Here is a 25,710-nt window from a genome sequence, read left to right as displayed (position 1 = left end):
CCTATTTAAACCCCTTCGTGCTCATTGAATTTTCAGACATGAGTTGAATATAGCCTTTAGCTTGTGAAGAAGAGCTTCTTCTTATACTGTTATCCTTCAGGGGATTTCGATAGGTGGCGAGTTTTTGCTCTGTATCCCTTGTAAGATTCCTTTAGGTGGTGATTTTTGTATCCCTTTGGTGTTTTTGCTCGGGTGGTGAGCTTATTTTTCTTTGGGTGGTGAAATCTGTATCTCACTGGAGTCCTTTTTCTTTATCCTTTTGTTATTTTTTTCTGCCCGGTATTATTCCGGTATCATTGTTCCCCAGTATTATTCCTACCTGGTTACTTTGTTGCCCAGTATCATTTTGATAGAGCTAATCATCTGCTATTGTCTTGTTCATATAACACCATGTGCAACCACTATTAATTTTGCATAAAATACTTTGCTTTTTGAGCACAAATTGAGTTCATGCCAAAACTGAACTTTGCAGAATTGCAGGCAAAGATCTAGACGTTTTATTTTAGAAGGCGAACATCCTATTGTTGAAATATGTTGATGTGTAGCTTATTTAGTTTGAACGTGCTGGGACCAAGTCCAAACGTGAAATGCATCCAAAGTTCCATCTGATGGTTTGAGCACATTTTACGGATTTTTTGGATAGTTTTATTAGATAGAAGAATCGAAAGATTTCTTTTTTTTCGTAAAAATGGAAAGATTTATTTAAATTAACATATCAAAATACTTCTATCAGGCAATATGCGTGCCAAGACTAGTCAAACATTTGTATCAGGAAAAGCATAAACCTTGAGGTTGAGGATCCACAAAAAAAAAAATAGAAATATTTATTTAAATAAACATATTAAACTACTTCTATCAGGCAATTTGCGAACAATAATATCAAAACCTTGAGGCTGAGGATCAACATAAGTAAAGGTAGAAAGCCATTCAGCCATTAGAAAAGCATGATAGTTCATTCATGAAAGTAAAAAGCCATCACGGAGGGTTCTCAGTACCGCTAGTAAAAAGCAAATAACAACAAAAGCAAACTAAGAGTACGATCCAAATATCTTTTCCTACATATGATTATAATTCAAGTATCAAACACTACATGAGGTTGGAAGAGGATCACAGAATCGTTATTTTGCAATCAGCTGAGCCTGCGAGTAGCCCGGCAAGCTGCATGAGTACATCTTGCCTTCTCAGCACAGCATACCGCTGAAACTCATAATCTCTCTCTGTGTCCCACGTTTCATGATCCTTTTCAGTCCATTGTCGTCGAAATGTCAGCACCCTTAATTTACTGGCAATGTCTAGTAGATTGGACACAATTTCCTCCACGATCCAGTGTCTGCCAAGACCACTTATTTCAACTGTCTCAAGATGGTTGTGTGTACACTTAAGTGGTTCCTGGATTCTTTTGCCTTCATATGGCTGATAAATTTGAGATCTCTACAGTAGAAGTTCAAGAATAATTACTAGAATAGCCAGAAACAAAGAACACAAATAGCGCACAATTAGTTGAGGTAGACCGAAAAAGAAAGAAGAAAGAATGAGACGAACTTACATGCAGTTCAAGCTTTTGCAGCAACGGTGCAGCCTTAAGAAATCTGGTTATCCATGAAACAACATTATTAATATCCATCTCAACGGACAATATGAGATGCTTGAGGCTAGTAAACATTGCAGGGACGTCTGGCAGTATCCCTATCTGTATAACAAACAGATCATTAGTTGAACTCAAATATATATATATATATATATATATATATATATATATATATATATAGAGAGAGAGAGAGAGAGAGAGAGAGAGAGAGAGAGAGGAACTTAAAGCAACACTGTGTTTTAGTTTTGATATCTTTCACGTACATTAGCTACAAGGCGCACATCCAGCATCAACTTCTGAAGATGAGGAAACTGATACGGAACACTAGTGACGGCCAGACGAATAAAAGAGCCATTATCCTGACGCAAATAACACTTCACTAGATTCGGAGCCTTTTGAGATGTTATAGGTATTGTCCTTGTACCATAAACAAAACTCTCAAGGCTCTCAGACTGAAGCTCTACTTTTTTCAGATCAAAACACCCAAACACCATGAGATACTTTAGATGCACTATGCTACATGTAATCTTCAAAGTGACAAGTTTGGAGCACTTTATCAGTCTCAGCTTCTCAAGATGTACACAATGCGATAAGAGATTTTCCAGCTGCTCATCAACCAGTGTCAGAATTTCCAGGTGCAGGGAAGTAAGGGCTCTAAAACCAATAAAGTCAGCACCTCTCAGATCACACCGTACCAGACGAAGAAGCTTCAGGCACTTTACAGACTGATTAGCTAAAAAATGAAGAGGAAATTCATATGGTGCGACCTCGTCCTCAGTTATATAGATCATATCTGCCTCCAAGTCAAGCTCCAGGTTTTCCACATCAGCTGCAATAGCAGTACTAATCCACTCATCAATAGAGTTCGAATGATCAGAGAAGAGGCAAAATCCAATCTTTAATGTGTCAAGTTTAGTACTGCGATGAGCCCGCATGAACTGGCTTACAATAGCGATAAACAGATCTGCTCTTTGCTGTTTTTTGACATAGCGTAGCTCTCTACGGAGCCTATCAAGATAGGTTTTCTTGTAGTGAAGTTGAGGTGGTAGCAGGGACACATCAAAATTCAAATTGACTATATAGGTCCAGAGGTTTCTCCATCTCTTTGAAAGAACACTAGTTCGTACTGCCTCTTTTGTGGGCAACAAGGAAAGAATGGTAATCAGCAGACTTTCTGGCAAAATGCTTAGCCTGTCCTCCATCTTGATTTCAAGTGTGAAAACTTCAGCAAATACCAGTGATGAACTAAATTCAATAATAATAATACAATTGTTGGCCAGTAAATACTCACGGCGATAAGAATCATGCACTACTGAGCAATGTGGGGTCCCTCAAACAAAAAATTATGATAGTACAGAAAAAGATAAGAAGGGCAAAAAAAAAAAAAAAGGAAATGAAGTAATGCATCTGTAAGTCCAACAATTCCTAGTTTTTATCTCAACCAAGTTATTTGGCTGTGTAAATTTTAGGCAATCAAAGATATGCGGACAAGGGAAGGAAGATGCTCTAAATAGCAGTTCACAGGATATAAATTTTGAGAAGTTGTTAGTGGTATAAGTTTCATAATCCAGAGGTGCAAGTTTTAGATGTCAAAATATGGAAAAGGTTTAAGAAAAGAGAAGCACTCCCACTTAAGAAAGTCTTGATGCAGTAGTAAGAGAAATTGCATGTTGGCAGGGAAAAAAGATGCACAAGGATAGGAAAGAGGTGGGAAAAGCTACACCATAATATATTATTGACATAGATTCAAGTCCATTTTTATAGATTTAGAATCAATTCAAATTTCATTAAACCTAGGTTGCCTAATGTAGACAAACCCTTATGTTTTGGGAAGTTGAAAACTGATTGTACATTTTCCAAAATGATAAAGTAAAGTTTGTGCTTGTGTAATTTTGAGGTGATTTGAATTTATTTGGCCCATGAAACTTAGAAACTGGATGAAATTTTAGGCTAATAACTCATTTAATTGATAGTATCATTGTAGTCTTGACGCCATTTGGGGATGTAGCTATAATAGCCCTAATGATGCGCAACTTAATTTTTATGCCCATTCTAGTGAATTTCATGCAAAATGACCGGTCTCAACTATCAATTAGCTAGTTCTCCCTTGCTTGACCCATCTAGATTTTCTAGGAAAAATTAAAATTCCCTTTTTGAAAAGATTATGACCGGGCATACCTTCTAATCTAGAAAGAATTAGATAAGACGACTGAAGATAATGTAGTTGTATAAGTTGAGATTTACCTTTTGCAAGATTGTAGCTTTTTTATGTTGATTTTCATTGATCATCCCTATTTTGTGAGCTCCTCTAATATGTTAGAAAAATAAACAACAACAAATAAAGTATAGCAAAGTATATATTAATGTATAAGTTAAGTCATAATTACTAGAGTATTCATGATGTACTGTCATGTTACCAACAAGTGACTTATAAACTTTTAATGTTCCCTATTAATATTCATAGCTGTCTATTGAATGTTCTAATATATTTATGTAAGAGGTATGTCAAGAGCCATTATATAACTATACAGAGCCATGTAATGAATCATCTTGTAAGTAAATAAGAAGATGTGATGAAAAATACTAATTAGCGTTCTTTATTATCTTCTCCTACGCTCTACCTCTATATCAAAATAGAGTAACTTATAATCTATTGGCTTTTGCTACCCTCAATATAGTAGTACAAGCGCTCAAATGTATCAGTCAACCATACTTCCAAAGCTATTAGTATAAGCTGTCTAATATGTGCAAAACATATATATTATCTTCTTGAAACATCTTAAATTTCTTCATTTATTTTCCTTAATGAAGCACCAACTAACTTCAAATTCTTTCTACTCGTTATTTGAAAAGGAGATGGATTCCAACGTATATCTTAACCAAACAAGGAATGCATCTATATCCCTGAATAAATGTTTCAATTGCAATAAGCTATTGTGTTGAACAATCAGGAGCTTAGTTGGCAAGCCATTCAAAAGCTTTGTTATGATTTTTGCATGCATGCCTTATCATATTCTTCTTGAATAGGCATGCTATGTTATGATATAAATCAATGGTACCACCTAATGGCATTGTTAGTGAGTTTGGTAGAAACAACATTACTCAACCATCGAATTACCTAGAATGCTATGTGATTGGAAATACTTCTCTTCTCATGATATCCATTGTGAAGAACCACATTCTTGCTATTGAGGAAACTTCACCTTCATATGAGGAAAATTTAGATCTCAATAATAATGTCTAACTTTTCTGTGGATATCTTTAGCATTCCTTGCATAAAGGCAATGCTCTTTAATATCCTCCACTATTTATTCAAATAGGCTCTTTAGCAATAGTAATCCATGTGAAATCAAGTTATGGCAATCCTTCATAAGTTGCTCAAGGCCTTGATTGGTTATGGCTAGAAGAAATTCTTTGACTTGATTGAGCTTTTGATCAAATTTTGCCTCTATTCATTCTTCAAAGTTAGCCATCCATTTCAAACCTCTTGCTTCATCGTTTATTTGTTAAGAACTTTAAATGGCCATCGTGTAGGATGCCTAACCTATGGCGTCAAGACTTTTTGCTTTGATTTCATATAAGGTTTATGTACTAACATAAATGCTTTGATACTAAGTTTATAAGTACCTATTTCCCTATAAATAGTTATTTAAGCAAAAGAACAAGAAGAAAAAAGAGAAAGAAGAAAAAATGTTCGCCGCTTTAAAGGCATTCGAACCTCTGAAAGCCTTTGTGCCAATTTCATTAACTGATTTTTTATAACCTCTACTCATATGTCTTACATAGATGCCTTGAATAGCAAAAAGCAAAACCTTTAGTAGATATATTAGGAATACTAAGAAACTAAAATATATAGGGAAAAATATATCTAGAAAATATTGGACTTCTAGCTTGGGTCAATGATGCAGTTTTCATTTTTAGATAGGGAATCATATTACAAGGTGCTCAAGTTTGGTTGGAAAGATCTAGATGGTGGAGAAGATCTAGTTAAGCCAAAATAGATGTATGTTCCTAGAAAGGATTTAGGTTACCTCATTGTAAAACCAGATTTTCTCTCTCTCTCTCTCTCTCTCTCTCTCTCAATCACTCACTCTCCCCTTCTATGTTTGAGGGAAACATGATAGTCTTGGCAATATCAAAAGTTAATAAATAAAGGTTCAGAAAACCAACTCTTTTCTTTTTTAGAAGAAAATAAAACTCTAGGAACGTGGAACAAGGTTTTTAATATGATTGCAATTAATCTCAAAATTAGAACAACCAACATGATTTATTAATTTCTTGAGGGTGTCAACTTGCCAAGTCTCTCTCATAAGAGATCGACCTTCCCTCGTTCTGATATTTGGTTGGGCTTCCATCCTAGTTCTCAAAGAAGAAATAATCTATTACCTAAATTGCCTAGACTATCTTTGGTTGGACATAGAAATAAACGCTAAGCATGAATACTAAATTTGTGGGAACATAACATTTGGATGTTATTAACACATCTTATATATTTCATAACACAAAGAAAGGAAAATAGCTCTTGATCAACAAAATATGGAATCCAGTCTACCACCAATTCCAACAAGACATACAAAATAACTTCATAAATAGAATACTGTACTAAGAATCAATTTTTCAATATAAAGTAGCCGTCAAATGTTGTTCCTAATGTGCCAATTATATAAAACTAGTGGTCATTCGTTTTTCTATAAAGAAAACTAAGGATAAAAAAACTGAAGAAAAATAAGCAAACAGAAAAATAGATGATGACTGCATCTGGATGAAATATAGAATCGAGAAGATTAGTTATTTTATCCAAAATCTAAAGCAAATAATATTAATTTAAGCATTATTCATTGATAGTTACAAGAAACATTTGATACGTTGTTTCCAAAGCCAAACATCAAGATGATAAAACTAAAATAAAAGCGACCAGACATAATAATAACTCAAATCATTCAGCCCAAGTGCTACTAAGAGGGGACTGGTTCCAGATTCAAGTTTTCACACTTTGCATTAGGATTTTTAAGTGAACAAGGCCTGTGAGGTTGGGCGTGAGTAAAACAAAGTTCACTATAGTCCCAGTCATTGATTTCAAGGAGTGCAGCTAAACTGGCTGGCCTATATGACCTAAAATATATGCCCACTCTAAGGCTCTTGTAGCCACTAATATAAAATTTAGCCTTTAAAATGTTGATACAAGAATGAAGATATTATCCTAGTTTGAGTTAATGAATGAGTTGAACTTGGAATGGTAAAATTTTATTTTTGAGGAACAAAGGCAAAAATAGTGAATCTTCTATTGCAATTTTGGCAAAGATATGTATGCACAAGAATATCTTGCAAAAGAGACTAAAAATTTGGTGGGGAAAAGACAAGACAAACTTGTAGGAAAGAAGGAAACAAAAACATTTTGGTGGAAATAAGAGTTTATACTCTTTAATCTTCTCATTTACAACTAAACTCTAAACACTTAAATTGATACGTATTTATAAACTTGAAAACACGTAAAAACATTTCTTTAACACATCTCTATATAGCAACTTTTTACTCAAAAGTCATGTCCTTACACATCAGACACCTCTTCAACACATTCAAACTAAAAGATCGCTCTTAATTATATCCCTACAAAAAGACATCCCCATAGATTTTTTTTATTTTTAAATTTAGAGGCACCTATACCGTCCCTTCACTATGCTACTAACTTTAGCCAACAAAAGACACATTTTGATGAAAATTGTTATCATAAATAGGTTTAACTTCTAACATTCATGGCCACTTCATAAGCTTAAGATACAGAAGCTTGTTGGGAAGAGTATCATAAGCTTAATCTTGAAACTTATTAGAGAAGCAATGGCCGTTGTATATTGGGTTAAGAGATTTAGTAGTTGTTGGCAGGTAATTGCTTGTCCTAGTTACAAAAAGGATTATATTCCTAGTATGGTAATTGCTCTAGCTGAGATAAAAGTGACTTGGATTTGAGTTGGAGCAAAAGTTGGCTTCTGAAAAACATTATATTAGGAAAGCGACCTACAGTGTCCTTGTTTGAGTTTTAAGAGGACCTAAGTCTTCAGCTTTTATATAAAGGGACCCTCTGACTTGCTAAAGGAGTTCTCTGGATCATGGTGTGTGCACTGTTTGATAGCTTCTACGAGGCATTTTGGAGTGAAAACTAAAATCCTTGGCCTGTCTTTTTTTTTTAATTAATAAAATTTATTAATTCTCTCTAAATTAATCCTTCTCAATTATGTTCTTTTTACAATGTTTTTCTATAGTACTATTGGTACTTGTTTATGGTGATCCTGAACTGGTCGATTTTATTTGGCAAGTGATCATTTGGTTCTACATGCTCTCAAATAATCTGCGGATTTCTACAGCAAAGAGTGAGCTAAGTGTCCCTCTTTCAAGTTTCCAAAATGATGGCCCTTGAATTTTGAAGGTTTTGCATGGTTCGATTATGGTTGACACACAGTTCAAGCGTGATTTCGAGCACGGGCCTACCTAGCTTACAGGTTCAATACATCACAAAATTAAGGAGGCGTTGTGCTGCAAAATCCAAGCAAACCCTACTCAAGAGGTTCTCAAATTTTTGTCATAGTATCTAGAAGGAGAAACCTTGAGGCAAAAAGTATTTAGGTAGTAAGACAAGATTTGAAAATCTTGCAGTTGCTAATAACAATGATTGATTAACTTTCTCTCTCATAAGGCTGATTCTAAATAGATGAATCAAGGCTGATATTTATGTCTATAATTAGTCTCAGAACCATCAGGATGACATCTTTTGACTCTTGAATTTTAGTGATACACCTTCAAACATTAGGAAGGAACCCTAAATTCATGCATAGCATTTAGAAATGCAACAACTGTTAGTTAACTCTCTCTGAATTCAGTTCCTGTTATGAGATGGAATATGGATCTAGGAAAATTTAACTCGATGGAAGAAACAACAAAACAAATTCACATGGCATCCATGATCTCTTCCATCCATCCTCTTCCATCCTCTATTCTCTCCTTGTATCCAACCACCTTCTGCCCTATTTTAGCTGAAAAGGCAAGGCTCTTTCTTCTGCCGATCTCTTACCCTCTAACTTATTCATCTGCTGATCTGAGCCTTTTTGGCTTCCCTCCCTTCCTCATGATATTTCTTAAGAACAACCAATATCGCAACACATACTTCTGAACCATGACTTTAAGATTTTCTAAATACTAAAAAGCAAAATAAGAAAAGATCAAATGCATCATCCTAGGGAATGGTCTTTTTTGCCTTGATCTGCAAAACTGGAAACATGAAAGTGATACTGGAAGTATATAACGAGATCTGGGGAGCCAACCTGCTCGCACGAATACCCTAGAATGTCATTTGCACCTTAAAGGTGTTCGTGCGGACAGCAAAGCCAAAACAAACTATGCAAGAAGAAGTTGTTAAGTAGATAATACGAATCTAACCATCGTGAAATTCATCCCATGTGTGTCAAGAATCCAGACGTTTCCCCAAATCAAGCAAAAATATGTTACAAAAAATATGCAACACTAATACGTAGTATAAAGATAAGAAATCACATTCCAATGGAACAGTTACAAATTCTCGTTATTTCATACGGAAACTAAATCTTATGAATATTAATCATCAAAGAATGAGATTAGATTTTAGCTGCAGCAACGTTTGAACATAGATCATAAAACGGGGAATAAATAAAATCCACCAAATAGAGCAGAAATCTCAAATAAATTTTACATCGATCTGAAGAGGAAGAAACCTATGATGAGATCCAAACATCGAAGCCCCTGAATTTTTAACTAGTACTTGAGATCTCTATGGAGAGACGAGAACAGGGAGCTTACCTGCACCAGAAAACACAGTCGGCGGACACGACGAGGCGATTAAAGCCAGAAACAGGTGGTGAGAGAGAACGTTGTTTTGGAGAGGACTTATAGCACGAAGTGAGAAGTTAACGTGCTCCTACGAGTCCAGTAACTTAAACGAGCTAACGTCTTCAGACAAATGACGAAGCGTCTAGAGTTCAGAGGATGTCGGTATCCCACCGTCTAATGGATGGATCACTGCTGTTATCGCATAAGCAAATTTGCACTTTCGCCTACAATGCTTCTGCGCGCAAATTATCTGAGATTCCGACAAATGCAGTGTATCTCGCCAAGGGAGAGTCGGTGGTAGGGGTACCCACTCATACACAAAATGTCCCACGTTCTACGTGGCAATAGAGGATTAAAATGACTAGTGAAAAATTGGTATGATACATTAGGGTTTATCAAATGATGAATTGTCATCAAAGCAGCGCATGGGTCCCAAAAAAAAAGTGTGGATGAACGATATCTCATAATATTTTTCCAAGCATAAAAAAATAAAAAAAAGTTATATAGCCTAGATATAAAAGAGGTGAGATCCAATGAACTTGGTCTTATTCACAATAAAATTTCATTCCAACCCTCACCCTTGCAAAGAATAAACTCTTTTGAAACTTTAGGTCCTCTCAAGCTCAAGGATCAACTTCATAACTCGATTCTCAATCATGACCCTCTGCGTATGGTGGGACGACAATGATGTTTCAGGCCTCATGCATTCAAAGGGGTAACCATGCTGTGCAGCATGAGTCTCAATGTGTCGCAACTACTTTATAATACACAAAGGGGGCGTTTGTGATCGACATGGGATCACCACGGTGACTAAAGATCACTGGGGATCCTCAAGTTGAGGTAATCTGATCCTCCGTGATTTAAAATTATCGCATTTGGTTTGCTATGTTTCAGTGGTTAAAGATTCTGAATGTCTATGAGTAATGAAAATCTAACATCATTATCCATATAATTTCAAAATTGCCCATGATATATTCCATAAAAATATATTTATTAATTATATAAGAACATGCTATTATAAATTATTCATATATTTATTAACATAATAATTATAGAGACACTATAGAAAACATATTCATTAATCTTATAAATTATTAATCCTATATATATAATTATTATGTAAATTAATATTTTTATTTATACTTATACTATATTATTATTTTAATATTAATATTTATTTTGATTAAGAAAATTAGTCAAATAGAAGTAATATTAATTAATTTCAAAATATAAATATAAAGTTCCACAATATATTCCTGTTATAATTTATAGTTATAATTGAATAATAATATGATGATAATATGATTAATATTATAATATAATATAATATAAATACTATATATTGTAATCTTAATATAATATAATATACTACTAGTATAATTTATTGATGGTATATTAATATACTAAGTTTTCTATTTGAGAGAGGGGTATTTTTGTCCCCAAATTTTAGCCTAAGATTACTGGCTTGAGGTGATCTCGGATACTCGTCCTGAAGGATGGATTTTTTATTTTCTAGTTGGGTGGTTATTTGAGGAATGAGGCTGACTTGATATATCACTACCATCTAGGATCCATGATGCAACCAAATGCTGTGATCTCATCATCTGTACACATATCGCCCTTGATCTTGGGGTCATCACCTTATACAAAATACTTTATGATACATGGGGCGCCTACAAAAGGAGCGTGAGGCATACCATTCTTATTCTAAAGCGTTAAACAATGAAACAGGTCCCCTATTTTCACAACCTTTCCCACCATCCTCATTCCAGCATATAAACACAAAGAGAGGGGACGCGCCTGATTTTCTTTTCTTCATGCATGCGCCCGCTGTCTCTCGTGGATAAGAACAAAGGAGAATGGAGTGTGATAGATAAATAGAGCACTCTTACCCATACCTGGATAATCTCGCATATGCTCGCTCCATCCCCTCTCCTTGCCCGCTCTCTCACCCTCCTCCACTGCTTTCCACATCTCTCTCTATCTCTTCCTCATATTCTCTCTCTTCTCTCTCATTTCTACTTATCTTTCTCTTGCATTCACCCAAACTGTTGTTTTCCCTCCCTCTCTCTTCTTATCTTCCTCCTCTTCCTTGCTGAGCCTCACCTTCGGTACTCATCTGTGATGGAATCCATTAATCCTAGGTAGGCTTCCTATTGTTTATTTTGTTCATCTTTTCTTTTCTAATCCATAGTTTCTTGCATAGCTAAATAATTCTGATGCTTCAATTAAGGTTTCATTTGATCTTTGTTCCTTCATTTGTTGGATTGGGTTATCGTCGATTGATACAAAGTGTTATCAGATTTTTAACGAATTCGTTCTTTTATTTAAAGGTTTTTTGCATGGTTACCCTTCTAAATATCGAATTTTACATGAATATCCTTCCAAAATTGATATTTGCATGTATACCCTCGTAAAACTCTGTTATTATACAAATGCCCGTAATATAACGGTTGTTCTAACAGTGTTAAGAAAAATCATATTTATATTAATTAAAAATAAAATAAAATTTTAAAATTATGTTATTGTCCTTGTCTTCTTTTCCTGCTATCGGGATCGCGACCTATTTGCATGTCTACCCATTAAGATATTTTAGTCATTTTAATTTGAAACTGTTAATTTTTTAATGTCGTTAGATAGCATGGGAACATATGCAAAAACAAAAATAAAAAAAAAGGTAGAATGGCAAAACAAGTGTTTTACGAGGGTATATATGAAATATCAATTTGGAAGGGTATTCATACAAAATCCGATATTTAGAAGGGTATTCATGCAAAAAACCCTTTACTTAATTTGTGTAAAGATTTCTATTCAACTTGTTTTGCTACCTTCAGCTTCTTATCGCTCTATAAAGAAAAACGGGGCAAGATTAGTGGTCAAGCTGTAGAATGGTAGCTGATTCCTCTATTATAGTAGTTATTAATATAGAAAATAAAACTTTTATAATTTTGAAGAATTTTAGAAATTTTTGAAGATATAATTATGCCACTAATTCAATACATGCATATGGTTTTGGATTATTAGGTTCGAAGAAACCTGGTAAGATGATTTTGACATCCACAAGGTAAGTGACTTAATGTTTCATAGTGTGTTTTCTAAGATATTTACAAAATTATAAATTATATTGCTTGATAAAATAGTTTTTATGATTTCTCCATCTATTTTATTAATTGGTTAAGCATGTTATATTTTATCTTTAAAAATGATAAGAATTAAATATACATTTTTATGCTTCTGAAAATAAGTTATTTTGAATGTATGAACTATTTTGGAATACTTGACTGGATAACCTATGAAAGTACTTTTATATTTATATATTCATTATGATTATGAAAATTATACGTTGGCCCTATAAATTTTTAATCTAAAAAATAAGTTTCAATACCATACTACCGATAATTAGAATAATAGTATTTGGGCACTGATTACTAGTTATCTATTACCTATTGATTGATCCATGCCACTAGGTTATGTGTCCATAGCTAATTATTAGATTTAATATTAGTTAGTGAAAAGTATATTTTTGAAAAGAAAAATAAGCATTATTCTATGATATATGATAAGAATGAAATTTGGACCAGTCAATGAATATTTTTGTATTTGATGTATTATTTATTGACATACTTTGATCCACTTTGAAGTATTATGTCGCTTATTAGGTTAGTGTAGCTCATTATTATTATAATTATTATTTCAGATTTTGTTATATGATTGACCATAGGACTTGAGGGAGCATACTAGACTATTTGGAGCCTTTAGTGGACCTAAATTCTCAATGATAAAGATTGTTTTATTATTGATTCAAAATTATTATAAAATGATTAGATTTAGTGTATCGATAATCTTGCATGTTTGTTTGGTTTGCCTTTCAAGCATGCGACATCTGTTATAGACTCAATTTGGAGCGTGACACACCCTCAGAAGGTTGTGATTCTGACTAGATGGTCCTTGTAATTGAGAGGATCCAAGCTTGATTCATCAATTGATTCCATCTTCTGTTGACATCCATTGGAGAGAAATTTCTAATTCAACTGAAACATTTGATGCTCTCATCATTATTCTTGTAGAGAGACATTGTCACACCCAAATTCAATGGCATGAGCTGGGAATGTGATACATGGTTCCATATCCTGTAGGGTCTTGCCCTATTAGATGTGCAAGGCCTATCTGCATCTTTCTAGTCCAATAGCAGATCTTCCAAGAATCCTAAAATAACAATAATTTCAACACTAAAATTTAATAACTTCATAAATATAAAGTTGACATTAACAATTGATACAGTCTCCAAATTACCAATAGATCCAACACAAGATTGTTTCTCGATACATAATCAAGACCAAGTTAAGAAACTGATACGAACCTTATGCTTTCCTTAACAATTGATCCATATATTAAAACTATTTGTCGTGTAGTGTATGTCAAAACATAATATTATTTTCATTCATTGAATTTTATAAAACTCCATAAATTTGATTTGCAAGAACAAATCATTTAAGTTTACAAAATGTACATTCAAAATTATGCATGTAAATACAATGATTTCACTGAATCTAGATACGAATTTCAAATCTTTTTTAAAATAATGATACATAAAATGCATAGTAAATAATAGGGTGTTAGAGGTACTTATGGATCAAGATAAACAAAATCTAGAAACTTCTCCCCAGTAAAAAGCTACCCACAACCTAAAATATGTGCATCAATCAATTAGGCTTCCTTTTAAAAATTATAAAGCATCATCTTGACAATCCAACCTTTTCTTCACTCTTAGTAATAGGGAAGTTTTCACTAGTTTGCGAGACCATTTTAGGGCTCCACAAGTTAAGGTTCTTCCATATTAGGAATGGTGACCTTAGATCTGTAAATTAGAAGCTTTACCTCTGGATAGTAGAGTGGTAATTAATATAGGAAAACATCTCCTAGCCTAACATACAAGGACACCTAATTAATCTATTTGTCCCCTTCAAAATATTTATCAACTGACCTATAATATAAAAATAATTATGATGTCAAGTAAGAATTTATTGATTACCTTAGATGTAGGATTAGACTCCGATGGATGCCCCTTGGAGATCATAGGGCCTAGTCTCCTGGTGTGAGAGAGATCATCAAATCGTACATATAATAGAGAGAGAGAGAGAGAGAGAGAGAGAGAGAGATGATAGGGTGCAAGAAAGATGAAGATAAAGAAGGGGGGAGAGAATACTACAGATTAGCAGTGGGTGGTGGAGGACAAGGGAGATGTTCGGCGATATTATGGGAAGGTGCTTGGGGATGCTTGCACATGGGAGAAGGGAAGAAAGAGCATGGGAAAGAAGGAAATAAGGAGGATATAAGGGAGTCAGCGTTCTCTTGGGGAAGTGAATGAAGAAGAGAGAGATTGTGGCATGGGAGAGAGAGGTTAAGAGAAAAGGTAAGGGACATACAAGAAATAGATCGAAGAATGGAAGGATGTGTCGCATAGGGAGAGAGAGGATAGGGGGAGAGAATGTTAGAAAGAAAGAACTGAAGCTGGGAACAGGGGAGAAGGAAGAAGCTGTTTTCATTCTTTCTCTTCACTTTCAGTGTACAGATTGGTGATATTTATATACATTTGAGCTGGATTTAAAGTGTAACTAATCTAGTTATTAAGCAATGTAAATTGTAACTGAATGTAGCTAATCTAAAATTCAAAGGGATGAAGTTTCTGGATCATGAAGTTCAGAGTCCTGTTTCAACTGGTTTTCGTTTCTCCGTCTCAACAGTTACTGTTTACGAAACGTTTTAAACCGTTTGAAACGATATGGAAGTTTGAATTGAGAGAGCCGTTGGGGTTCTCATGGGAAGAGCCTGTATTACTGGGAAGAGAGGTTCCGATGTCTGGAAAGGAAGAACCTATGTTACTGGGAAGAAAAGTTCCAGTGTCTTGAGACTCCCCCTCAAGATGGGCATGGATGTTCATCGTGCCCATCTTGGATAGCAAGAAATGAAAGGAGGTAGCAGACAGAGCTTTTGTGAATATATCTGCCAGTTGAAATTTTTGAGCTGATATGAACTGGATTAATAACTCTTGCTACAACTTTTTCCCTGACAAAGTGGCAATCCAGTTCTATGTGTTTGGTCCTTTCATGGAAGATTGGGTTTTTGGTGATGTGAAGAGCCGCTTGATTATCACAATATCCAAGTGCCAACTGTGCATGCTGTATCTTGAATTCTTTTAGCAGGGCAAGTAACCAAACAACTTCGCAACTGGTGTGAGCTAAGGCCCGGTACTCTGCTTCTGCAGAAGATCGTGATACAGTAGCTTGTTTCTTGCTCTTCCAGCTGACCAATGAGTCTTCGATGAAGATGCAAATACCAATGACAGACCTCCTTGTTTTGGGACATGCTGCCCAATCTGAATCACTATAAGCTTTAAGATGAAAAGGAGATTGTGAGGAAAATAATATACCTTGGCCTATAGAACCTTTCAAGTATCTTAAAATTCAGTGAGCTGCATGTAAATGGATTTGTGCTGGTTTATCCATGAACTGGCTGAGGACATTCACAGCATAGGTTATATCTGGTCTTGTAATTGTTAGGTAAATGAGTCTGCCAACCAATCTTCTAAAACTTGTGACATCAACCAAGGAATCTTTGGATGAGTGTGATAATTTGTGATTGATTTCCATTGGATTTGTGATTGATTTACTGCCGAGAAGCCCAGTGTCCTCTAGAATTTCGAGAGTATACTTTCTTTGACATAGGTGAATGCCAGCAGCTGATCTTGCAATCTCCAATCCCAAAAAGAATGTCAAAGTTCCCAAATCTTTTATCTTGAATTGAGTATGTAAATATGCTTTGATTGAATCAATTGTTGTCATACTATTGCTGCCCACAATAATATCATCCACATAAACTATAAGAGCTATAAAACCATGCTTATCATCTCTTGTGAACAGGGAGTAATCTGATTTTGATTGCTGAAAACCAATAGTAGTAAGAGAAGAGGAGAATTTTGAGTACCACTGCCTAGAAGCCTGTTTTAGGCCATAAATGGACTTGTGTAATTTGCACACCAAATTCTTGTTAGATGACTCCCCCTTAATCTGATAACCCGGAGGTAATTCCATATATATTTCTTCATCTAACTCCCCATGAAGGAATGCATTGTGAACATCTAATTGTTCCAAATGCCAACCGTGAATTGCTGCTAAGGCAAGAAGTACCCTTATGGTTGTGAGTTTTGCAACCAGGCTGAAAGTCTCTTGGTAATCAAATCCTTCTCTTTGTGTATAACCCTAAGCCACCAATCTAGCTTTGTATCTTTCAATTGTTCCATCTGATTTAAGCTTGGTCTTGTAAACATACTTGCATCCTACAACTTTCTTCCCCAGAGGCAGAGAAGTAATGGTCCAAGTTCCATTTTCTTCCAGGGCTTTTATTTCAGCTCGCATTGCATCTTTCCAATGCTGAGAAGTCATGGCTTCAGTATATGTCTTGGGTTCTTTGATCAAGGAGAGGGAGAGTGTATATGCTTTGTGGAATGATGAAAGATTGTCATAAGATAGATGCTTGCACAGAGGGTGAAAGGTGGAACGAGACTTTGGGCGTTCGGCAGTTGCATTTGTGGCTAACTGGCAATGGTAGTCTTTTAAATAGCTTGGTGGAACTCTGATTCTATTGGATCTTTTGAGTAGAATATCAGTGTTGTGATGTTCATCCTATGATGGTGACTCCTTTGGTATGTTTATGTCTACAGAACTGGATGTCGGAGAGTTGGAAAGATGACTCATTTCTGTTTGATATGGTAAGTATATGTCTGGGAAGGCTGGTGGTAATGATGTTGATGAAATTTCGAGTTCTTTGACACTGGGACTTTGAAAAGAAAAAGTGGATTCATAGAAGACAACGTCTCTGGAAATGATACATGATTGAGCTTCTAAGTCATAGACTTTGTATCCCTTAATCCCTGCTGGATATCCAAGGAAAATACATTTGCTAGCTCTGGGACTGAGTTTATTTCTGTTGTGTTTGAGTGTGGAAACAAAGCACAGACAACCAAATACTCTTAAATGGGTATAAGAAGGAACAAAGCCAAAGAGAGTTTCATATGGAGATTTATTTTTGAGAGTAGGAGTGGGTATACGATTGATTAGATAGGTAGCTGTTAGAACTGCATCTCCCCAGAATTTTGTTGGAAGTGAAGCTTGGAAGAGAAGGGCTCTAGCAACAGTGAGTAAATGCTGGTGTTTCCTTTCCACAATGCCATTTTATTGTGGAGTGTAGACACAAGTTTTTTTGAAGTATAATTCCCTTGGAACTATAGAATTCGGGCATATGAAATTCCAAGCCATTATCAATCCTGATTTGCTTCACCTTGGCATTGAACTGGGTTTGAACTAAGTGAATGAAAGTTTGCATAAGGTATCTAGCTTCAGATTTGAACTTCATAAGATATATCCAGGTTATTCGGCTATAATCATCAACTATGGTTAGAAAATAGTGATGACCTTGAATGGATGCTTGGGAATAGGGGCCCCATATGTCGCAATGTATTAAATCGAATGGAGAAGAAGTAACAGAGTTGCTTATAGGAAATGGTTGTTTTTTTTTGCTTGGCTAACTGACAAACAGTACATTGCATTGGCTCATTTCCTTTTACATCAGTGACATGAGATTGAATTAAATTCAATCGAAGGTTGGATAAGTGTCCCAGTCTAAAATGCCAAAGATCAAAAGAATGTTCGGCTTTAGCATGAAGAGCCCGACTTTTGGGAAAAGAACTTGGAAGGGTAGTTTGGTTGTCTGCAGAACTTGGAAGGAAGAAATAGAGACCATTATGAACCTTTGCAAACCCAATCGTCATCCATGAAGAGGGGTCCTGTATAAAACATAGTTTGTCCAAGAAGATAAGACACAGAGAAGCATCATGGATGAGTTTACTGGCCGAGAGAAGATTAAAAGTAAAGGAAGGCACACACAAAACATTTGTGAGTGTTAGATGTTCTGATAGCTTCACATTTCCAATATGAGTCACTCTTGCCTTAGTTCCATTCGGCATCTGAACATGTGCATGTGTTTCAGAAATTATGGAAGTAAGAAAGGAAACTGAACAAACCATGTGATCAGTGGCTCCTGTGTCAATTATCCATGGAGTTCCTTGTTCTTTGACTAGCTTAGAATTCTGATTGATGACAAAAAGTGCTGAAGAAGTAAATATGGAAGTACCTGCCATGTTAGCAAAGGAGTGAGTGTTTGATTCTGTGGATGGCTTGGTCATCAGGTGATGCCGCACCAAATCTGGAGGAAAAACTTCAGTGGGATTTAAATCAGAATAGAAGAAGATGGAGAAGCGAAAGAGGAGGAGGAGGAGAAGAGGAGAAGAGAAGAAGAGAGGAGGCGAATAGGTGGAGAGAAAATGTCTAATTCTTCATTAAACCCTAATCAACATAAAAGTTTCCTATAAATAGGGCCCCATAAGAACAATTAAAATAAAACCCCTTACATAAAATAATTTCCAATAAACCCACAAATAAGCCCTAAAAATGCAAATAAGCCCACAATAAAATAAACCACAAATAAACCCTAAAACACAAATAAACCCAGAAATAAAAATAAACAAATATGCAAATAAAATGGGGACCTAGCTGATGTCCCCATCAACTCCTCCCGGGTGGGAAAAACTCGACCCCGTCGAGTGTAGATCGGGTCGGCTGTCGTACTGCTCCAGAAGATCCGAGTCAAGGCGCTGCAACTCAGCTCGCGAAATCCACGACACATCTGATTCGGGTCGACCTTTCCACCGAACAAGGTAACGTTGATAGCTTCCTCTCCTGGTAGATATAACCTGCTCATCTAATATATGTTCTATGTGTTCTCTGCGTGCATGAAACTGTGGAGGTGGAGGCTCACTAGCAGGTGCTAGATCAGGGTGATCAACAACAGTGGATGTATCAACAAAAGGGTCAGAAGGAATGAATGTTGATTTCTTGTATGGGACTAAATCTTCAATATTAAATGTCGCACTAATCCCATAGTCGTCAGGAAGATCTACAACATACGCATTCGAACTGATTTTCTTTAGTACTTTGAACGGTCCCGCACTACGAGATTGCAACTTTTTGAACGTCCCCGAAGGAAGTCGTTCAGGTCTAATTCTTACCATGACAGAATCGCCTACAATCAATTCTTTATAACGTCTGTGCAAATCAGCAAGGGATTTATATTTTAAGTTATTAGAGTGAATATGTTTGCTGATCTCCTGATGCAATGAATGCAAGTGTGAAGCAAATGATTGTGCAGACTCAGAGACTCTATGTTGATGAGACATGGGAATCAAGTCTATGGGTTGCCTAGGTTTATATCCATGCACCACTTCAAAAGGACTCATGCCTAAGGTCCTATTGACCGAACTATTATATGCAAACTCGGCAGTTGGTAACACGAGATCCCAAGTCCTAGCATGCTCACCTACCAGACATCTTAAAAGATTCCCTAGACTTCGGTTGACAACTTCGGTCTGGCCATCAGTTTGGGGATGATAGGCAGAGGAAAATTTTAATTTGGTACCCATCATGTGCCAAAGAGTTTTCCAAAAATAGCTCATAAATTTAACATCCCTATCGGACACAATAGATTTTGGGAGACCATGGAGTCTAACGACTTCGTCAAAATAGAGTTTCGCAATCCTAGAAGCATCAGAAGTCTTAGAACATGGGAGAAAATGAGCCATTTTAGAGAACCGGTCCACTACTACAAAAATGGAATCGTGTTTGGTCGAGGTACGTGGAAGCCCTAACACAAAATTCATGCTAACATCTTGCCACGGACAATCAGGAACAGGTAGTGGAGTGTAAAGCCCAGTGTTCTGTTTACGTTGTTTGGCTAATTGACATGTGCGGCACTGAGCGACGATTTTGGCCACGTCTCTCTTGAGACTCGGCCAGAAGAAACGTCTTTCCACCATTTCAATGGTTTTGTCTCTCCCGAAATGCCCAGACAGTCCTCCAGCGTGTACTTCCCATACTAGAAAATCTCTCAAAGAAGTTCGAGGAATACACAATCGGTCGAAGCGAAAGAGATAATCATCTTGTAAAAAGAAATCATCGTGCTCTCTCTACTCCATCTCGTAAGGTCAGGTATACATTACTAAAATCGGGACAGGTGGTATATTGTTCTCTGAACCTTTCAAAACCAATTACTTCAGTGCTCATCATGGATAGGAGGAAGATCCGTCGACTGAGCGCATCAGCAGCCTTGTTCTCAACTCCAGCTTTATATTTCAGCACAAAAGTATAGGCTTGTAGAAACTCAATCCATCGGCCGTGTCGAAGGTTTAGTTTCTTTTGAGAATTGAGATACTTTAAAGCCTCATGGTCTGAATAGAGGACAAATTCTTGCGGTAGCAAATAGTGTCGCCAATGTCGCAAAGTTTGCACTACCACATAGAATTCCTTATCATAGGTGGAATAACGCAACCTGCCGTCACTTAACTTTTCGCTAAAGAACGCGACAGGGTGACCTTCTTGGCTTAACACACCACCTATGCCAACGCCAGAGGCATCACATGCGACCTCGAATACCTTAGTGAAATCGGAAAGGTGCAAGACAGGTGCTTCGGTCATCCTATACTTAATATCTTTAAATGCTTGGGATGCCGACTTAGTCCAGATAAAGTCTCCTTTCTTCATGCAATCTATGATGGGAGACATTATTGAACTAAAATTTCTAATGAAGCGACGATAGAAAGTAGCGAGACCATGAAAACTACGTACTTCTGCTAAGGTCTTGGGCTCAGGCCAATCGACTATCGCGCTTGCTTTTGCTGGATCAGCGGAGACACCCTTGGAAGACACTATGAATCCTAAGAAAGTGACGTGATCAGTCAGAAAGGCACACTTCTTAGGGTTTGCAAAGAAGCTTTCTTTCCGCAGGACATCACAAACCTGCCTTAGGTGTGAGAGATGGAGCTCTTGAGTTTGACTATAGATGAGGATGTCATCAAAATATACAACGACAAATTTGTTCAAGAAAGGTCGAAAGATCTGTGTTATTACCCTCATAAAAGTACTTGGAGCATTTGTTAATCTGAAAGGCATTACTAACCATTCGTAGAGTCCATCTTTGGTTTTGAATGCAGTTTTCCATTCATCCCCAGGACGAATTCGAATCTGGTGGTACCCACTCTTTAGGTCGATCTTGGAAAAAATTGTAGCACCAGACATATAGTCTAAAAGGTCGTCCAGCCTAGGAATGGGAAAACGATACTTAACCGTGATTTTATTGATAGCACGGCTATCGACGCACATCCTCCAAGAGCCATCTTTCTTGGGAGTGAGGAGTGCAGGTACAGCACAGGGACTCAAACTCTCACGAATATACCCTCGAGTGAAGAGTTCGTCAACTTGGCGTTTCAGTTCAGTATGCTCGTTTGGATTGAGTCTATGGTGGGGAAGATTTGGCAGTGACGCTCCAGGAATGAGATCAATTACGTGCTGGATATCACGCATTGGAGGGAGTGCCTCTGAAAGATCAGTTGGGAAAACAGAGTGAAACTCCTCCAACAGAGGAACTACGGCGGCCGGATGCTCGGCATTTGACTCCACATTGATAACTCTAGCCACAAGGGCGAATACAGGTGAATGGCTTTCGATATCTTTCATTACCTCTTTCGAAGTAATGATGTGAAGTGACTCATCTTTTCGTGGTGTAGCACCCTTCTTCTCAGGGCCGGGCTCTCTAGGAGGCAATGAATTCAGTATAATTTTCCGACCCTGGAACATAAAACTACACGAGTTTGACCGACCATGAAGTGTGACGTCCCTATCGTATAACCAAGGTCTTCCTAGAATGACTTGACCTACGTCCATCGGAAGGCAGTCGCACCAAATCTCGTCTTTATAAGATAGGAATTGAATCGGGACAAGGCATCTTTCTGATACCGAAATGGACGTCTTATCTACCCAGGCTACTTTATATGGATTAGGATGAGGGGTAGATTTCAGGCCAAGGCGAGAAACAACTCCAGACGCAATGGCATTGATGCAACTCCCGCTATCAAATAAGATTTTGCATGTTTTACCATTGATCTTAATAAGTGTATAAAATAGGAAGGTTCTTCGCCAGTCTTGTTCGGTCTTTGTTTGGGCTAGTGTGCACCTAACCACATGGAGCCTATGGTTTTGGTCATTCCTATCAGTGGGCTCATTTTGGTATTCAGTCTGAACAAACTCTAATCCGGTCTTTTCGTCTCCAAAGTCATCTACAAAATCCTCGATGTTTGGTTCATAGACTTCTTCGACACACTCAGTATCCTGGGTTCCTGCTTCCAGTTCAGTCATTAAATAGGTCTTGGCATTACATTGGGACGCAATGTGGCCAAACTTTTGGCACCTGAAACACTGGGTTTGGTTTCTTAAGGGCGGGTTGGACCCTAATATGCCTTTTTCTTTATCAGTTGATGTACTTTGAACAGGCACCGGGAACGTCCTAGTCGGTGTTTGGCTAGAACCGGGCTGGAAAGGATGATTGGAGAGTGGTCTAGGTTGAGGGAGATAGCTTTGATTAGGTCGGGCTCCTGGGGGTAAGAACCGAGAGTCGGTACGTCTCACCACAGCGACTCGTAAAAAACTATCCACATCTTGAGCCAATTGGTATGCCTGGCCAAGGGTAGTAATCTCTCGGAGGATCAATTCTTTCTGGATCTCCTCGCGGAGTCCTGCCCGAAACCTAGAAAGAGTAACAGTCTCCTCTTCGATTACACCGCACCTCATGTGAAACTCCTCAAATCGTGCAATGTAATCGGCAACAGTTGAAGTTCCTTGAGTTAGTTTCTGCCACCTATCCATAAGGCGTTGTCGGTAAGAGAATGGCAGATACTTCTCATTCAGTTTTTCTTTCATATCCTCCCAAGTGGTGATGCGTGGAAGCCTCTGGGTCTCACGCCGATGTTCAACGTTATGCCAGTACCAGTGAGCTTGCCCAATAAGCTTCATTTTGGCAAACTGTACTTTTCTATCTTCAGTCATATCGTACCACTCAAAATAATTGTCCATGGCTGCTCTCCAATCAAGGTAGACGCTCGGCTCTAATTGACCAGCAAATGTGGGGGCATCTACTCGTACGGTACGAAGTAGTCGCTCATCAAAATCGCGCTGGTGATCAGAAGGAAGTTGGTTCCTAGGAGGATGGGAAAAAGCCACCGGTGGTGTAGCCAAACCAAGCTCGGGGTAAGCCGCGAATGGGGTTGACGGCTCAGGAGTCGTAGGATGTTGCACTAGAGCACGGATCTCTCGTTTGAATTCGTCTTGATCAGCTCGTAATGCAGCTAGTTGGTCCAAAATATCTTGTAAAACTCTGGGGTCCATGGTGGGTAAAGGGGACTGAGAGTCAGTAAGGAGGTACTCTCTACCACTACGGGTGGGCATGCAGGAACTACTCTAGTTGATGATATGATATGCAATGCTAATAATGAACCCTAATTGACCAAATGTGATGCAGGACGACCTACTAATGCAACCTACTATGAATTCGGAAATCAGCAAATTTTCACAAAAGTAACTTAAAATTAAATGTTACTAATTGGTACTTTGGTTATTTCAGAATTAAAGTAGAAAATTAGTCACTATAAGAAATTAGGTTGCAATCACGTTTTACGGTCATTCAACGTCCGAAAGTAATCTGATCTATGGATGTTGAGAACTATCCTGTCGCTAAGGTGTGCTAATTTAATACATAGATTTAAATGGTAGGTAGGACGGGTGTGGTGTTAAATGTTCTGGGTTTTGCAGTTTGACAAGAAAATAAGTTTCAAAATAGGATTGTCATGCAAGAGAACTAGAACATAATTAGATAAACAAGCCCAAAAGGAGGAAAAACCTGATACCTGTGGCGGATACAGTCAATCAGAATCATGTACTCGTGGGCTGGGGCGACGGTCGGGGCGCGCTGAGTCAGCTCGTCGGATGGCGTGAATCTGGTCGAGTTACAGCAACTGGGGGGCCTGCTGAACCTGTCAACTTTGGGGTGTACTGTGTGGTGTGGCTAGTGGGCCTGTAAATGAGGGAGGCTTGTGAGTTGATCCTTGAATCAGTGGCGGGCCCTGCAGTCAGTTGGGCCGCAGGTGATACGGTGGATCGGGCGCAGAAATGGGGCGCGAGTGAAGGAGTAAATTGGGGACCGAAAGGGGAGTGGAGAGAAAGGGGAAGGTGTGTTAGCTGCCCAACGGCGTCGCAGCTAGTTCGGGCGGCGTAGCGGAGGGGCTAGGGCGATGGCGGATCTCGGCGGCGGCAGGAAGCGGCACGGGCAGAGGCGGCGACGGCGGAGCGACACGGGTGGAGGAACTCTCGGCGGCGAAGGTGGAGCGGCACGGACGGCACGGGCACAGGGGCGGCACGGGCTCGGTTGACGGAGGAGAAGGCGTCGGCGGCAGAGACGGCACGGCAGAGGCGGCGAGGAGGAAAGGCGGAGCGGCTGGTGGTGGCGCTGCAGGCTGAGCTCGGCGACGGCGGCGAAGGAGGCGGTGGAAACCCTAGGGTTTCCTCTTCGGCAGAACAGAGGTTAGTTTTTTTTTTTTGGGAACACGTGCAGGTCACGTGATCCTACGGGATTTTTTTTTTTTTTGAACCTTAACGGGTTCGGGTTATCGGTTTCGGGTTTCGGATGAAACCCGCTCCGATAACTGTAAAGACCAGCACGTGCAGGTCACGTGAAATATTTTTTTTTTTTTAGAGACCCGGGTTACCGGGTTGTGGGTAACGGGTTTAGAACCGACCCGTTACCATAACTTCTTCTTCAACCTCCCGATCGATTCGGGAGGGCATTCCGGTCGCTTCGGCGGTGGTTGCGGAGCGGCCAAACGAAACGGCGACGGAGATCGCAGCCGTGGCTCCGTTGTCGGCGGCGACAGGCGGCGGCTGGTCGTGGTGGCGGCCGAGATTCCCTTGTGCGCGGTGGTCGGCGGGTGCGTCGACAGTGCCGAGGGACAAGGTTGAAAATAGATCGGCGACGCTCTTCCTCTTTCCGGCAGCAGGAGTCACTCGTGGCCCTTCGACACGCTCCGGTGTCCGTGGTCGGGGTACGGCGTAGAGCTCGTGCGCCCACAGGAGTCCGGGGATCCGTCGGCGCTCGGCCATACACCGGCTGACAGTGTTTGCCGGTGGTGGGGGAAGCGGCGGCGACTGATGGCGGCGGCAGGATCAAGTGCGACGACGGGCAGGGGGAATCCGGCACAGGGACTGTTGTTCTTTCTCCTCTCTCGGCTACACAAAGTTTTCTCTTTTTTTTTATGTGAAGCTGACAGAAGGAAG

At 38.4% G+C, this 25,710-nt stretch overlaps 1 protein-coding gene across 3 annotated transcripts; it reads right to left on the bottom strand.

Annotated features, from left to right (window-relative positions):
- Positions 1-965: 965 nt before the first annotated feature.
- Positions 966-9,504, bottom strand: LOC103698306 (F-box/LRR-repeat protein At3g26922-like). 3 transcript variants are annotated; one of them, XM_089924355.1, is made up of 5 exons: positions 9,413-9,504; positions 2,284-2,790; positions 1,852-2,193; positions 1,547-1,690; positions 966-1,431 (listed from the first exon to the last, which is right to left on the bottom strand). In XM_089924355.1, exons 2-5 carry the CDS (start codon positions 2,788-2,790, stop codon positions 1,108-1,110), a joined length of 1,317 nt encoding a protein of 438 aa, XP_089780481.1. In that variant the 5' UTR covers positions 9,413-9,504; the 3' UTR covers positions 966-1,107. The 3 variants fall into 3 exon arrangements, with proteins under 3 accessions (XP_089780481.1, XP_089780480.1, XP_089780482.1); XM_089924354.1 differs by having other exon boundaries at positions 1,852-2,790; XM_089924356.1 differs by having other exon boundaries at positions 1,325-1,457; positions 1,852-2,790.
- Positions 9,505-25,710: the final 16,206 nt, after the last annotated feature.

This window comes from Phoenix dactylifera, chromosome 7 (assembly GCF_051530095.1).
Source record: "Phoenix dactylifera cultivar Ajwa chromosome 7, Ajwa_hap1_PhDact_Kaust_v1.1, whole genome shotgun sequence".
Classification (NCBI taxonomy): domain Eukaryota; kingdom Viridiplantae; phylum Streptophyta; class Magnoliopsida; order Arecales; family Arecaceae; genus Phoenix; species Phoenix dactylifera.
Note: the sequence above shows the minus strand (reverse complement) of the source record. Positions and strands in the feature narration are given on the sequence as shown.